A 15,616-nucleotide genomic window follows, 5' to 3' on the forward strand; every position below is an offset into this window, starting at 1 on the left:
CTCAGAAAGATGTCTGAAATCTTTATTCTTTTATCTTTAACCTGAGTCTGAGATTGAATTGGTCATCTATTTGTGTTAGCCGGCTATCACTTATTTTAGTTGATTCAGAAGAATACTTGGTCGGCTAAGGAAAAAGTTTGAACTTTATACCTTTCTGTCTTTCTTTTGAACTGAGATTGAGTTGGCTAGGCTTCTGTCTCAGTCGACTCAAAGGTATGTCAAATGTGCCAGATTTTACTATCTTTGTTTCTAAGTCGGTTCAAAAATTTTTCAAATTTATTAAGTGTTAGACTCAGTTTTTTTGCTTTTATTCCTTAAAAATTGAGTTTAAGAATATGAATTTTAGTTAATATTTGAGAGTACTTTTCTTCAAATGAATCAACCCTTTGAGCATCTTAAGAATTCCTATAATTACTCTTACAAGCTTCCTTAATAACTTTAATTTGTATTCAACCACTTTTGACGTCATCAAAATTAATTCTTGGATCAACAAGAGACATATGAATATGGCCAAAATTTTATTTTTGATTTTACTTGTGTGCAAATAATGGCTAGTGTGTATCTGATAAGTAGTAAATATAATTGGCAACTTGATGTTCATTGGGATAAGTTAGATGCTCAATGGAATTAGGGCATTATGATTGTGGAGTAAATACCAAGAGAAAGTATAATATTAATTGCAGGATATCATTGTCTTTGACATATGCATCGAAGAGGATGAACCAATGAAAGAATTATTGTTCAAGTCAATAAAAGAGTTTTGCTATTCAATTGTTAGTTCAACAAGTCACAATATGTTGTCATTACTATGGTGATGATAGCAATGGCTACTATAGTGTTTCATGATATTGATAAATTCAGCATTGTCAGTGTGGACTTTGTAATGAGAGAGAGTGTTGAGATTCACTGTCAAGTTCTATTTCAATTAGGATTTCATTTTTAGTTGATCATTAATTTTAATTATTTTAGAACTTTATTTAATTATTCTGTGTGTGTCCTATTTCAAATGAGACTCTATTTTTAGAGCTACTCTATTTAGTTTAGTGTTTGTTTTTTGATGGATTTTGGTTTTTGAGTTCATATAGGAGTCGAACTCCCACCCATATGCTACTCTATTTAAAAGAATATTTGTTGTCTTTTTTCTGTGTGGAACTATATGGAAAAGTATAAAATAAGGATGTAGGAAGATAAAGAGAGAAGAGATTATTTTTGCACGTGAAAACTCCTTCCTGAGGCATCTTTATCAGCTTTTGGCTTTCATTTTTTTAAATAAATTTACTTTTCTCCAAATTTTTTTTTATAATTATTTTTTTCTCACGATTCTCTACAAGTATTTTTTTTCATTTGGTATTTAATCTAGACCTTCGACCAGCATGATCGATCAACTCTAGATAGCATGCTATTCTATATGGTATCAAAGCGAAGATCTTGATAGTTGTGGCTTTATATGGTATTAGAGCTAAAATTTTGAGACTAGTATCTCATGTGTTTGTGGTTTTACATGATATCAGAGTTGTAGATTTTGAGATTGATGGTCCGTGTGTTTATAGTTCTATATGATATTAGAGTCATTGATCTGGAGAGTGGTCGAGCAGATTGTAACTTTGATCAGATTTTGGAGTATAATTTTCGGAGCAGTCACTTGATTGTTGGTGGTTTTCATGTTCATAGCTCAGTATGGTTGAAGAACTTCCAGTAATTTATTTTATAATAATGTAAGCATGTGGATTCTTGTTTGATGATTTAAAAGATAAATCATCATGGTCGATATTATTATCTATTCTATATGCATGGCCCTTTAATGAAAAGCAGAGGAAGTGCCACACTAGAGGCAAACAAAGGCCACCTTTTAGATCGATTTGTTTTATTGTTGACTTAAAATTCTCCAAGACCTTTCATGTGGCGGTTTCATTCTAAGTTTATGCTAACAACATGCAGGTATGCTAACAACATGCAGGTATGTGTCGCTAAAACTTGCTTCTAAAATACACACAGAATGTGTGAACAATAAGAAGAGAAATTATTGGTTAGAAGTACTCCACGATTTGAATTTTGGACCATCTAATAAAATGTCACCATATTATTTGGTGCTTCAAAATTTCGAAGCATCATGTCTGGTTGAAAAGTGTGAATGAAAATAAAATATGTTTAGCCATTACGAATCCAATTTTTATTAGATTTATTTTAATTTTACTGAGTGATCTGATGATGTTTTGTTGGATATGACCTAAAATTTAGATAATAAAATAATTCTAACCAATAATTTCTCATCAGGCTAATCTTGTGTCCTATGATAAGAAGCCCAAGGAATGAAAATAGAGCGCCAGACCAGTATTTGCAAAAGAGTACTAGTAGGAGGCCCAGTCGAATCTTGAATTGAGTTTTCAATTTTTATAAACAAGAAACCCTTTTTGGTAAAGAAAAAAAAAAATTGCATTAACAGTAACTTTAGCTTTCAAATCAACAAGCTTTGAAATGACACTTTTGAATCGTAACCATAAAGCAATCTTGGCAAGCAGCCGGAAACGGTTTCCAGGGGGCAAAAAGACAACAAAAAAGCAGCCATAAATTATGCTTCTAATTTAAGTAAACATTTCATAAAATAACGTAGGAAGCTTGGCCTTTTGACATGTGCACAGTTTGCTGTTAAGTAATTATAGTAGCTTCTGGAAACTATGACTCCTACATGTGGAATGGTGTCGTTGTTGGTGGAAGGGAGGCGCGTAAGGATACAAATTCTTGGATAAGTCTGCATCAACTGAAAGCTTATTTTGGATGGCAATTTAAATCCATACCGAATTAGGCTACCAACCTAAATATGCCAGTTTGAATCTGAATGATCAGTTTATTTTATTATATATATCCCCTGTAATCTTTAAGGGAGTTGCAGTAGTGATAATTAAGAGTTGTAAAAGAGTATCCTAAAAAATCTGATCATTTATATTCTGTAATCTCTAGTTTTCATAATGAAATTTTTGCACTATCTCTGACGTAGGGCATACATAGATGGAGCTGCATAAATTTTTTGTATGTTTTTGTTTTTTCTCTTTTCTCTATTTTTTTTTTTTCTTTCTAATTTCATTATTCTCCTTGCCGGTTGTAACATACTTTTAATTTAATCTCGATTCTACATTCAAGATAAGCCCCTAATACAGTAATGGGACAACCTTTGTGGTGGTTACAATGAAGACAATTTTACGTAACTGTGTTGAATATAATAGCCATCTTAACCGGTATATTATAAAAGAAATATTTTATGAACTTGGTCCTTGACACCTTGAAAGTAGCTTGTGATCGAGGTTCTCTTATTAGGATTATACGTGACGGTGCATACGGATCTTTTGTTGTGCACCACATTATGCGGTGCACAACGCACTTCATCCATCGCATGATGGATGGCCGTACATGACTACGTGCAATGGATGTGCATCTGCGTACAGTCATCCATCACGCAATGGACAGTATGCTGTACACCGCATATTGCACGTTACCGTGCATGACCGTCCATCGATGGATGGGATGCACTGTACGGTGCACAGCAGAGAATCTACTCATGCTTCGTGAGGATTCTTCTAATTCCCATTTAGCAGTAAGGTTGGCGTCAGTGATTAAGAAATCGGTCGATGACTCCATCGTGATTTTATTACCCCCGTGGATTTTAACATGGATATTTATGGACCTCTTGAATAATTAAGCACTTGGCAACCTAACTTCTTTAATCAGCCCTAAGTTGCCTTCTTCAGCACGGAGACTTAACGCCTGGTGGGCCTTTCCCACTTTCCCAAGGGCTGCAGAGTTGGATCCAACTCTCTTGACGGCTGTGGGCATGGCCAAGGCCAACTCTATTAATTAACGGCTCCAGGTATATATGGGGCTGGCCGAAAAATTTGACCGCATTAATATTCGGTTTTGTCACAATCCCCGGCGGCCTTCTCTCCATCTTCCATTCCATCGACGTCGGTCTATATAAACATCAAAGCATATATACTGGCTGCAACCCATGGTTTCCATCGCCTCCAGTACTTGTGCTTCCTCCGGTATCCGGTCCTCATTTAACACTTGAAGAGCTGCTATAGCCATGGATTCCAGCCATGACCTTAACTTCGTCGGGTCCCCCCCGGTAATCGCCAAGCAAGACCTGCTCGAAACTTCTGTTGACCTGGAACCGTTGAATTATTGCTCAGAATCCATCGGCGGAGAACCGCATCGTCCTCCTCCAGCGAACCGTCTCACTGCCCGAGAGATGGACTCCCTCACTGCCATAAGCGACACATTCTTGCCCTCCATCGACCTGCCTGGTGCTCGGAATGAGTCCATCCGCGCGTTCTACCTCACCTCCGCTTCCATGATAGGGACCCCAGAAATTGTAAGAATATGCTTCATTTCAACTAGTTATAACTACCCGAGAGTTCCTTCGAATTTGGTTATCTGCTTTCTTGTTTCTACTATTATTTATTTCTTCATCAGTTCAAAGAAGTGAAATATGCTTGCCAGCTACTCCAAGTAATCTTTTTCGTAGCGGACCAAGTTTCATATATATATATATATATATATACATATATAATAATAAATAGAATCAGCAATAATAATTATAATAATAATAAGAACAACAATTCGGAATCATGCCTGCCTCCTGCTGCCTGGATGCATGCATGGAGCCCATAAGTTACGTATTCAAAATAGATGGTGCTGTATAATTCAGGTGGGAGGGTACATGAGTGGGAGGCTACGACATGCGTCGCTGTGGCTGCTGCGGCTGTCGCTGTGGCTGCTATCGACATGGTACGGCACGTTCATCTTCTGCGGGACGCGGTGCATGTCGTGCCGCTTCCCCTTCTTCCACAAGTTCTCGGACATCGATCCTAAGCGGAGGGAGCAGATCTTGTCGTCCTGGTCATCCAGCCCCATCTACTTGTACAGGCAGCTCTTCAGGGCCTTGAAGTTCCTCATCATGCTCTTCTACTTTACCCAGGTCAATCACCACTTTTCCCCTTCTCTCTCCCCACCCCCCAAGCTGCATGACCCCGTGTGCATCATCATTACATGGTCTGGAAGTAGTTTTTTAAACACATATTTGGATGCCATCAATTACTACGTTTTTTTTTTTATTGCAAATTATATCTTTATATTTGCTGAGACTTTTGTAGATATCTAATTATTAATTTATTAATATAATTCGAGATTTTAATGATAAGGATGGCAATCGGATTGGATCAATACGGATTGAATTAGAAAATCATCAACTCAAATCCAATTTATTTATTAAATAGATTAAAAATTTAAATCTGGACCTGATCTGTTTATTAAATAGGTAATCCGATCCTATCTATTTAATTTATTTATTAAATAGATCAAATTAAATTAAATAGATTAAACAGATTAAATAAATTAAATAAGTTGAGTTAAATAGATCAGAAACAAGCTAAACAGATTTTAAACAGGTTAAATAGATCTTAAATGGATTAAACAGATTAAATAAATCGAATTAAATAGGTCAGAAATAGATTAAATATGTTAAACATATTAAATAGATTATCTGATTTAATCCGACTTGAGTATTAAATAGGTTAAATGAGTTAAATGGATCAGATATTTAAAATTCAAATCCGACTCAATTATTAAATGGATTAAACGAGTCGATTTGTTTATGATCCAAATCTACTAAGTTTAAATACAAATCTATTTAGTCTAAATCTAAATTTATTTATGATGGATCGAATACGGATCAAATTGATTGATTGAATCATATTTTATCGATCCTATTGGATGGATATTATCGGGATGAAAATCTTGCTTTGTAAAAGTCGTTATTTTAAAATCATGAATTTCTCTTTTCGGATTTCTCTGTGGACATCAAATTTATTGGGCTTATAGCTACCAAGATAAATTTATCAGACTTTTTGGCCTCCAACATGTGAAAGCGATGATCGCTCTTTGAATATGGCGTCTTCTTCAAGCAAGATGCCAGCTTGCTGAGCATGGATATGGGTCACGATGGGTAATTTGGAAGACATCCAGAGAAACTAATATTATATGTAAGAATTTATATCTACAAGCGCGTTTAAAAGAGAAATATTATATTATCCTTGGGGTCATATTTTTTGCTCAGCAATCTCTGGTTTTGGATCCTGGAGGGTGTAAGTGGATGGGTCTCCTCCTCTTTTTCTCGACGCACGCAAAAATCTTAATTTCAATGATCATTTTTTGTCTACTCAGTGGTCGTTCTAAATGTGCGTATGAAACTCCCTCGACCCGAGTGCCTTTCTGGGTTACCGAACGGAGTCACTGTAGCATTTGTTTCAAAAAAACTACCCGCCTTTTAAGGAGAGCCACGTGTATAATTTTCATCCATGATTTATGGGACGGCTGACTTGGTTCCGTGTTCATCCTTACAATTGCATTTAGGGAGGGATCATTAATTTGGCACCAAAAGGAGAAGTATCTCCGAAGACCTAATTTCCATTGCAACCTCGACAGAGCAAACTTTCCATCTCCAACCTTTCGAAGGACCGAAACCCTGGTCACAAAAAAAGAAAAAAGAAAAAAAAAAAAAAGAAGGAAAGAAACTAAGTTACGACAGACGAAAGCAGTAGCACAAAAAGGACTGCACACCTGTCCCCATGACTACGTATCGCCGTCACCATCAACTTTCTGCTTCGTACCATGACTCCTCCCATAATCGTCCTATCCCGCTCCACCTGTCATAAGGATTGACATTTAATACCGATCAGGGTTACTCAGTTTCTAGAGAAAAATATTTAATATCAAAAAAATTATTTTCTTTTAGATCTGCTCCATCAGCTCTGCTGTGGGTTGGATCTATAATAATCGGCAAAATCGGTAGGACTTTCAACGTGAGCAGGAGAAGGAGGAAAAAAAAAAAAAAATCCTTCCCGGTATCACTCTCCCTATCCTACTAGAGCATGAATCCTCGTGATATGCATATAATAAAGATCATTCATAATTCAACTTCAGATCGACAATTAATTCAAATTAAATTAAAAAATTTTATCAAAATCGAATCAAATATAGTTCGAATTGATTTTTAATTTTTAATTTTAAAAATTTAATTTTCAATTCGATTCTATTAAAAATCAAAAAATTCAAAATTTAAATCGAAAACTAAAATCATAATTTAAATTTATATTATTTACTATGTTGAAAACTTATTGATTACATAGATAGATGATTGTATATTTAGATTTGGTCTATTATTATAATTTACTATGATGCTTGATTGCTTGTTTATATTATAAATGATGTGATTTTTGATATGTTATATTTTATTTATTATTAATTTATTATTTATCAATTACTAATGTATCATTATTTATCAATTGTTGATTTTTAATGTAAAAAATTACTAATCAACAAATTCAACAGATTCTAAATTTAATGAAATATAATGTAACAAACTAACAATAAATTCACAATAATTATTTGAATATATTTTATTGAAAATGAATACTTAAAAATAATTATAAAAAAATCGAATAACCAAACCAAAATTTTTGATTTGATTTCGATTCGATTCCTCTCTCATTCAGATTGGTTTTCGATTTTTATTTTTCTGTTATTTGATTTTTGGATCGGATCGATTCGGATCGGGTCAGATCAGATCGGTTAAAACTGAATGAACAGCCCTACGTACAGCATATGCATCTGTAAATGTTGTCCATCATAAGATGGATGGCTATCAAATAATATGCATGATATACATCGCATGGCTTGTGCTCGTGCACGGCAATCCATTGTGATGATTGCTATTTACGGATGCATTGCACTCTATATTGCCGTACGTTGCAGGATATTTGTGCTTTTTCAATTGACCTGATGAGGGAATCAAATTAAGTAGTAGTCAGCCTTGGGAAGTAGGAGAAATTTTTGCTTAGACCACGCCAAGGTGGACCAACACAAATCTCAGAGCATGTGCATAGTGGATAACGTACGTGCAATCAGGAATTCATGAAATACAAGGGTTAATGTGGCATGTTATCCACTATGGGATTTGGTTGGTTTATCTGGGCATGGTGCAGACAATAATTTCTCGAGAAGTAGAGATCTAGCATCATCTAGGTATCCATTGCCATGGCCTTGTCATCATTGTTGAAGAAGTCGAAGGAGGTAGACATGCTGACCATCTCGTAGATGTTTGATTTGTCTCACCTACCCTCTAACACAATATGGAACTGTTCCAATCTAGATAGGTCTTGACCTAGTTTGATAATTTTGGCAAATTGATCTTGATGAATCATTATAGATCTAGCGGTGGCAACATGGAGGAGTAGGGTGCCATCTTATAGGATTAGGTGGAGGTGGAGGAGTTGTAGCAGCAGTGGTTAGACGAGGATGGTAGGGGCTTATTAGAGGCAGAGGGAAGGGGATGGTGAGCAGAAGGCGAACATATGGCAAAAGAAATCAAAGAGATCTAAGCCGCAGGAGAGAGAGGCAGGTCTCATGGACAAAGAAGATGGGGTTGCCAGTGAAGGCGGCGCTCGGGAGGAGCACTTGATTTAATCTCCTTTTTCCCTTTGAGATGGAAAGCCCTATCCATGAGGCAAATCTTTATACATCGGATCTACAATTGAGCTGGCAAAGTGAGTTTAAGGAATAATTTCACAATTTTAAGATATAGTAGTTAAAAACAATATTTTTGGTACCCCTTAGCATATCATGCCTTATTCTTTTATGAGCCTTCATGACTAAAATAGAACCTTTTTTTTTTTCTATTTTCAAAATATATAATTTATTTAAAATTTTTAAATGCTATAAAATATATATTTGGTATGATCAATTATTTCATAAATATAAATATAGCGATGATGGTGGAGGTTATAGTAGCAATGAAGGCAATAGAGACATTAGTGGTATTGCTGGCATGGTTAAATGGTGATGGTATGGGGTGATGACAATGATGATGGTATTACCGGCAAGAGCACTGCAATATAAAGGTGATCATGGTGGTAGTAATGATATGGAGGTCATGACAATGATGATGGTACTGATGATAAGAGCACCGTAATATGGAGGTGATCATAGTGGTAGCAGTGATATGGTAAAGACGTTGGTAAAAATGGTGATGGTGAGAGTGATGGCTTTATGGTGAAGATGGCTATAATGGTAGTGATAATGGTATAATAGCAATAACGGTAATGGCTGCATGTGCCACAGATATGGCATAAGCAACAATAATTATGATAGTTGTGTCATGAAGATGGGGTTGTGGTGGAGGTGATGATTGTGACACGGATATGGCATAAGCAACAATAATTATGATAGTTGTGTCATGAAGATGGGGTTGTGGTGGAGGTGATGATTGTGATTGTCGATAGTTATAGTGAAGATGGTGTAGGTAGCAATAAAAAATATTATTATTTTTTTAATTTCTAAAAATAAGAGTTTGTCATTTTCAATTTTTCAAAAATAATATAAGTGACTTTTAAAAAATAAAAAATAAACCAACAGCACCGATCAAACATATTTTTTATCTTAATTTGTATGATTTTATAAATAGAAAATGAAGGAATAAAAATGATGCCAAACAATTCTAAGCCTTTCATGAAATGCCGATTCTGAGCGCAAAATTCTAGTCACGTTAAGGATATTTATTGGTCGGTAAGAAGAAATAAGAGTGGAATATAGAGAAGGTCTACCCTCCACCATTCTTAATTCTCCATTCAAAATAGAGGAGGCTTAGAGCTATCCCATTTCTAACCCAGCAGTATGTCCTACATAGATTGGAACGTGTTCTCCTCCAGAGGTCGGGAGTGTTGTACCTGCAAAGTCAATTTTTAATAGAAACTGGAATGAAGGCCAATGTCTTTTAGAACCGGACCTCCAACTTAAGCTTTGAATAAATATTTTGATGACTAAATATTTAACAATATAATATAAAAGCTAACAGTATGTTCAGATTCGATATCAAAATACTTATAAAATATAATTCAATGATTTGGTATTTGAAGTTAGGATTCAGCCTCAGCATAATGAAAAATTTCAATTCGCAGTCCTACCTCGCTTCAAATTAATCTTCGCCATGTTATGTTATAATTATCGAACATGTTCGGTAAGAAATAGTATTACATATCTTTTTATTTTTATTCTTTCTGTAAAAAATGAAATGCAAAATTCTGTATCTTTTGTGATACAGATATTACCAGCTAGCGTTGCTATGCTATTCCCCCGTTTTTGGTTTCTTTTCCGGGGTGCAGCGTATTTTCCAAAAGAGGGATGCGATTGCCCTTCACCTGGCCTTGACCTATTTAAAAAAAAAACAAAATCCACAGTACTTCCTATCCTGGCCGTGAATGGATAATTTTGGAACAAGATTTGTTAGAGTGGCCAACGAACCGGTAGCAGAGGATTGACGTTGCCTATTACTGTACCAGGTCAATGAGAAGAACGAGAACCCGGCTTGGACAGCGTTGGACTACTGTGGACCCGAACCCGAACTCGCTGACCAAGTCAAAGCGTCGGTCGACCAGAGCAGCGAAGACGACCGGTTCGGGCCGCTCCACTGCGCCATGGTCCACATGGAGAGCCCCGGAGACGACCTCGCCGCTGCACTCTCCCGCGCCGGCCTCTACCTCGCCACCCGCCCCTTCTCCGGCGACCGCCGCAAGAAGCCCCTCCGGACCATCCACTGCGACGCCGTGGTTGTTGGGTCCGGCTCCGGCGGCGGGGTGGTCGCTGGCGTCCTCGCCCAGGCCGGCTACAAGGTGGTCGTCCTCGAGAAGGGCGGCTACCACGCCCGCTCCAACCTCTCCCTCCACGAGGGCCCCGCCATGGACCTGATGTACGAGGGCGGCGGCCTCCTGGCCACCACGGACACGGGCGTCGTCGTCCTCTCCGGTGCCACCGTCGGCGGCGGCTCCGCCATCAACTGGGCGGCGGCCCTCCGCACCCCGGACCACGTGGCCGCCGAGTGGCGGCGCGATCATGGCCTCGAGCTTTTCGGGAGCGACGCCTACGCCGAGGCGCTCGACGCCGTGTGCGAGCGCATGGGCGTCCAGTCCGACGTGGACAAGATGGAGGAGAACCTCAACAACGCCGCCCTCCGGCGCGGCTGCCTCGAGCTGGGCTACCCGGTCGCCAACATCTCCCGCAACGCCCCGCCCGACCACCACTGCGGCTGGTGCTGCTTCGGGTGTAAAGACGGGCGGAAGAAGGCCACCTCCGAGACGTGGCTCGTCGACATGGCCGAGTCCCGCAACGGCGTCATCCTGCCCGGGTGCAGAGCCGTCAGAGTGCTCCACCGGAACAGAGGAGGAAGGCGTCGAAAGGTGGCCACCGGCGTGCTGTTCGAGTCCGAGAGTGGAGAGGCGTGCATCGTGGAGTCGAAGGTGACCGTGGTGGCCTGCGGCGCGCTGAACACGCCGGTGCTGCTGAAAAGGAGCGGCCTGCGGAACCCCAACATCGGGAAGCACCTCCACCTCCACCCGGTGGTGATGGTGTGGGGCTACTTCCCGGAGTCGGGGTCCCGGCGACCGGACTACAGAGAGGAAGAGAAGAGGAGCTACGAGGGAGGGATCATGACGGCCATGTCGACGGTGACGGCCAACTGGGGGACGACGGGTTACGGCACGGTGATTCAGACGCCGGCGCTGCACCCGGGGATGTTCTCGGTGGTGACACCGTGGACGTCCGGCGCCGACTTCAAGGACCGGATGACGCGGTTCGCGCGGACGGCGCACGTGTTCGCCCTGGCGAGGGACCGGGGCTCCGGCACGGTGGACGGGGAGGGGAACATAAGCTACCGAATGGAGAGAGGCGATGAGGAGAGCCTGAAGAAGGGGGTGGAGAAGATGCTTTGGATAATGGCGGGGGCGGGGGCCGAGGAGGTCGGGACGCAGCACTGCAAGGGGGAGAGGTTCGAGGTGAAGAGGGCAAGCGCGAGGGAGTGGGAGAGGTTCGTGATAAAGGCAAGCCGGAGAGTGGTCGGGTGGCTGACCACGCCGGTGTGCTCCGCCCACCAGATGGGGAGCTGCCGGATGGGGGTGGAGGACACGACGTCGGCGGTGGACGAGCGAGGGGAGACGTGGGAGGTGGAGGGGCTCTTCGTGGCCGACGCCAGCGTCTTCCCGACGGCGCTCGGGGTGAACCCCATGGTCACCGTGCAGGCCATCGCCTACTGCACCGCCCACTCCATCGTCCAGGTGTTGAGGAGGGAGATGATGCAGAAGGACAGAAATTAAGAGCTACGCTATTTTTTCCAGGTCAATATGAAACAATATATATATAAAATCAAATGACTACGTGCGCAGTGGTGGTAATAACTCCAAGGATTGCATACCAAGTACCTTTCCGATGGAGAAGATCCAAGCTCAAGAACAGGTGCATAATAGTAAATAAAATCAAATGAATCATATGTACAAGACCAAAGTTTACTATTAATCGGCAAATCATCTTATGTCAACATATAATCCACATAGCCAATTGAAGAAATAGGAAGCCGTCCAAATTCGAGCGTTCAACATGGCTGACGATGAATTATCAAAATTGGGCACAGTTCAAGCACGATGTTCTTGGGAGATGCAAGAAAATTTAAAGAAGAGCTAGAGAAAATTCCCAAAAAGATAGAAACCAGATACTGGCTAAGGCAATAAACAGTGTGCAGATGCGCGATATAGAAACACGTAAGATGAGCTGCATCTGAGATCGATAAATATGACTGCAGTATCGATGCGGCCAGCCACTACCATCTACCATCTAAATGTTCCAGGAGTTGGCTGTCCTTAATCTTTGAGTACCCGAGTTAGCAGCAGATAATTCTACAGTCCCTAAAGAAGTTCATCGGCATCGTAAATTTTAAATTCATCATCTAAATATACCTCATCAGGTGTGTCCATGGACATGGACTCTGGTTCACAGCGGCTCTGGCTCATGGTTTCCTGTCTTCCTTTATTCCTTGAGACTCCAAAGATGAGGTAGAGCTGACATCTTTATGGCCTGGAGCTTCACTCTCTGAAACTTGACGCCGGCCAGGTAAAAGGAAGAGGATTTGGCTCATGAACCTTCTATGTAGTCGTATTATCAGAGCCAAAAAAATTTGAATTTTGGTCATCATCAAAAGGATCGCTTCTCTCCGGTTGGTCAAGATTAAAGTCTTCTTCCCCACTATGCTTATCCTGGTTTACTAAATATTTGCTCAATAATTTCTCAAGGGAATATTCAGCAGTTCCTCTCTCTTCCTGCACTTGTTGTGCAGCTTCAATCTCCTTCTCTTCCTTATAGCTGCCCGCTCCATATTTGGGCTAGGACTGTTCTGAACAGCTCAGCAGTGATCTCCTTCTCTCTTTGTCCTGGAATTGCAGTGGCCTGATACCTGGGATTGGTCGTTAATGAGAGCAGTGGCCCATTTTTCTGAAGAGAAAAGATTTACTTCTTCAATGTTCTCAGAGTTGTCTCGCTCCTGGAATTGCTTGATCTTGCTCCTGGAGGACCCTTTCTATTGTCCTGAAAAATCTCGGTTCCTCCTTTGGTCATTAGAATAAAGGAGAACCTCTTTGGACCATAAAGAGGGAAGGTCTTCAGTAGGACGTTCATGCTCTGAAAGAGTATGGGACCTCTGTTACAAGAATATGATGGAAAACTTGTTCACTTCTCAGGATATGGAAGGCATTTCCCATCGGAGAGTATATCCTGCACGAGAAGCAATGCCTGGTCAAGTAATGAAGATACACACACACACACACACACACACATACATACATATATATATATATATATATATATATGCATACATGTACACACACACACACACACACACACATATATATATATATATGTGTGTGTGTGTGTGTGTGTGTGTGTGTGTGTGTGTGTGTGTACATATATATGTATATATATACATATATATGTATATATATACATATATATGTATATATATACATATATATTTATATATATACATATATATGTATATATATGTGTGTGTGTGTGTATATATATATATATATATATGTGTGTGTGTGTGTGTGTGTGTGTGTGTGTGTATATATATATATATATATATATATACATATATATATGTATGTATGTATATATATATATGTGTGTGTGTGTGTATATATATATATATATGTATGTATGTATGTATGTATGTATATTGTTGATGCGAGAATTCGTCTAGCGCTGGGATGCTGGAGTCAATGATGAGACGGGCCTTCTGGGAGCGTGACCTGCACAAAAGTCTTAACCGAAGATGGCTCCAACGAGAACCCTCTGATACTCAAGTCAGAACTCCTGTTCAACAAAAAGAGAAGCGTGAGAAGTAGAATAATGGCACACCTTTTTGAGGTTCTCTATGAGTTTTTTTTATAGCAAAAAAATTAGAGTTTCGGTTGGCAAGTGGTTAGCGCAATTCCACATAATCAGGACATGATTCGTGGGGCACGAGATCGTCACTCGAGATTTTTGAAATATAGCAGTTATGGTTGCCTTATCAGTCTAGAGATAGTTGTTGCCTGACGGATGTCATGTTTTGAATAAAATTGCCAACCGAATATTGTCGAGACGAGGATAGGTCGGCGACAATTAGAGGTCGATTGCCTTAAAGCGCTATTGGATAGGGATGTCTAGGGCCAAAATTTATTTACAAGTGCGAAGCTGGTCGGCCCAACATAATCAGCCAGTGAGGAAATATCGGCAACGGTGCACAGGGGTTGCCGAACGATGGTCGGCCATGACTTATCTGCCCAGGGTGTAAGGGGTCAATCAGGTGGTTGCAGAGGGCTAACTCGACGGGAGTTGTGGCTGACTATGAGTTGGTGATGGGCTCTAGTAGGTAGATCTACTGAGTATAGTTATCTTAGGCTCTGAGCCTTTTTATGCAATCAGTTCATACAAAATTTTTTCCAACATCTGCCCCCTACTCTTGAGTTTGGCTTTAGTCGGACGAAGGAAGTATATCTGTCTTCCTTAGGCTGAAGATATGAAAAGGCCCTTCAATTGATGGGTTATATGCAACTTTTGGGATAGAAGTGAGGCGGCATGACATGAGTCATCGTGGCGAAATTAAATAAACATCATTTCAATATCTATTTTTAAAATTATGGCACTGATTTGCATAATTAACGGTAGCGGACGATCGAATGGAGAGACTCCACGTGTGCCACGTCTTGCAACTTATTGGAAAAAAAATGATTTGATATTCAAGTATTATCTCACTACAATAAAACAGGATATTAGCGATGAAAAAAATTAATCGTTAATAATGAATTTTTATCGCTAATAGTTATTAGCGATGAAATTATCATCGCTAATATTTAGTGGCAAATAATGACATCGTTGATAATTTTTTACGATGAAAAAAATTTTCATCGCAAATAATCAATATTACCGACGAAAAACTTTCATCATTAAAAAATTATTTTTTTCAAAAATTATTTATCATGAAAAATTTTAGTCGTAAAAAAATATAATTTGTAATGAAATTTACATAATTAATAAAAAATAATTATTTGTGATAAATCTTTTTCATCGCTATTAATTTAATTAAAAATTTTTATAAAAAATAAATTTAAAAAAGTATTAGCGATGTAAATTTTTCATCACAAATATGATAAATTTCGATGTAAATTTTTATCATTAATAAATAATAAATTAATCATGACAA

The 15,616-nt window shown here is 39.4% G+C and overlaps 1 protein-coding gene across 2 annotated transcripts; it reads left to right on the forward strand.

Annotated features, from left to right (window-relative positions):
- Positions 1 to 3,969: 3,969 nt before the first annotated feature.
- Positions 3,970 to 12,422, forward strand: LOC105060844 (long-chain-alcohol oxidase FAO4A). Of its 2 annotated transcripts, XM_010944696.3 has the most exons (3): positions 3,972 to 4,366; positions 4,703 to 4,972; positions 10,389 to 12,422. In XM_010944696.3, exons 1-3 carry the CDS (start codon positions 4,079 to 4,081, stop codon positions 12,192 to 12,194), a joined length of 2,364 nt encoding a protein of 787 aa, XP_010942998.1. In that variant the 5' UTR covers positions 3,972 to 4,078; the 3' UTR covers positions 12,195 to 12,422. The 2 variants fall into 2 exon arrangements, with proteins under 2 accessions (XP_073113013.1, XP_010942998.1); XM_073256912.1 differs by lacking the exon at positions 4,703 to 4,972 and having other exon boundaries at positions 3,970 to 4,366.
- The last annotated feature ends 3,194 nt before the right edge of the window (positions 12,423 to 15,616 follow it).

The sequence above is a fragment of the Elaeis guineensis genome, chromosome 4 (assembly GCF_000442705.2).
Source record: "Elaeis guineensis isolate ETL-2024a chromosome 4, EG11, whole genome shotgun sequence".
In the NCBI taxonomy this organism is placed as follows: domain Eukaryota; kingdom Viridiplantae; phylum Streptophyta; class Magnoliopsida; order Arecales; family Arecaceae; genus Elaeis; species Elaeis guineensis.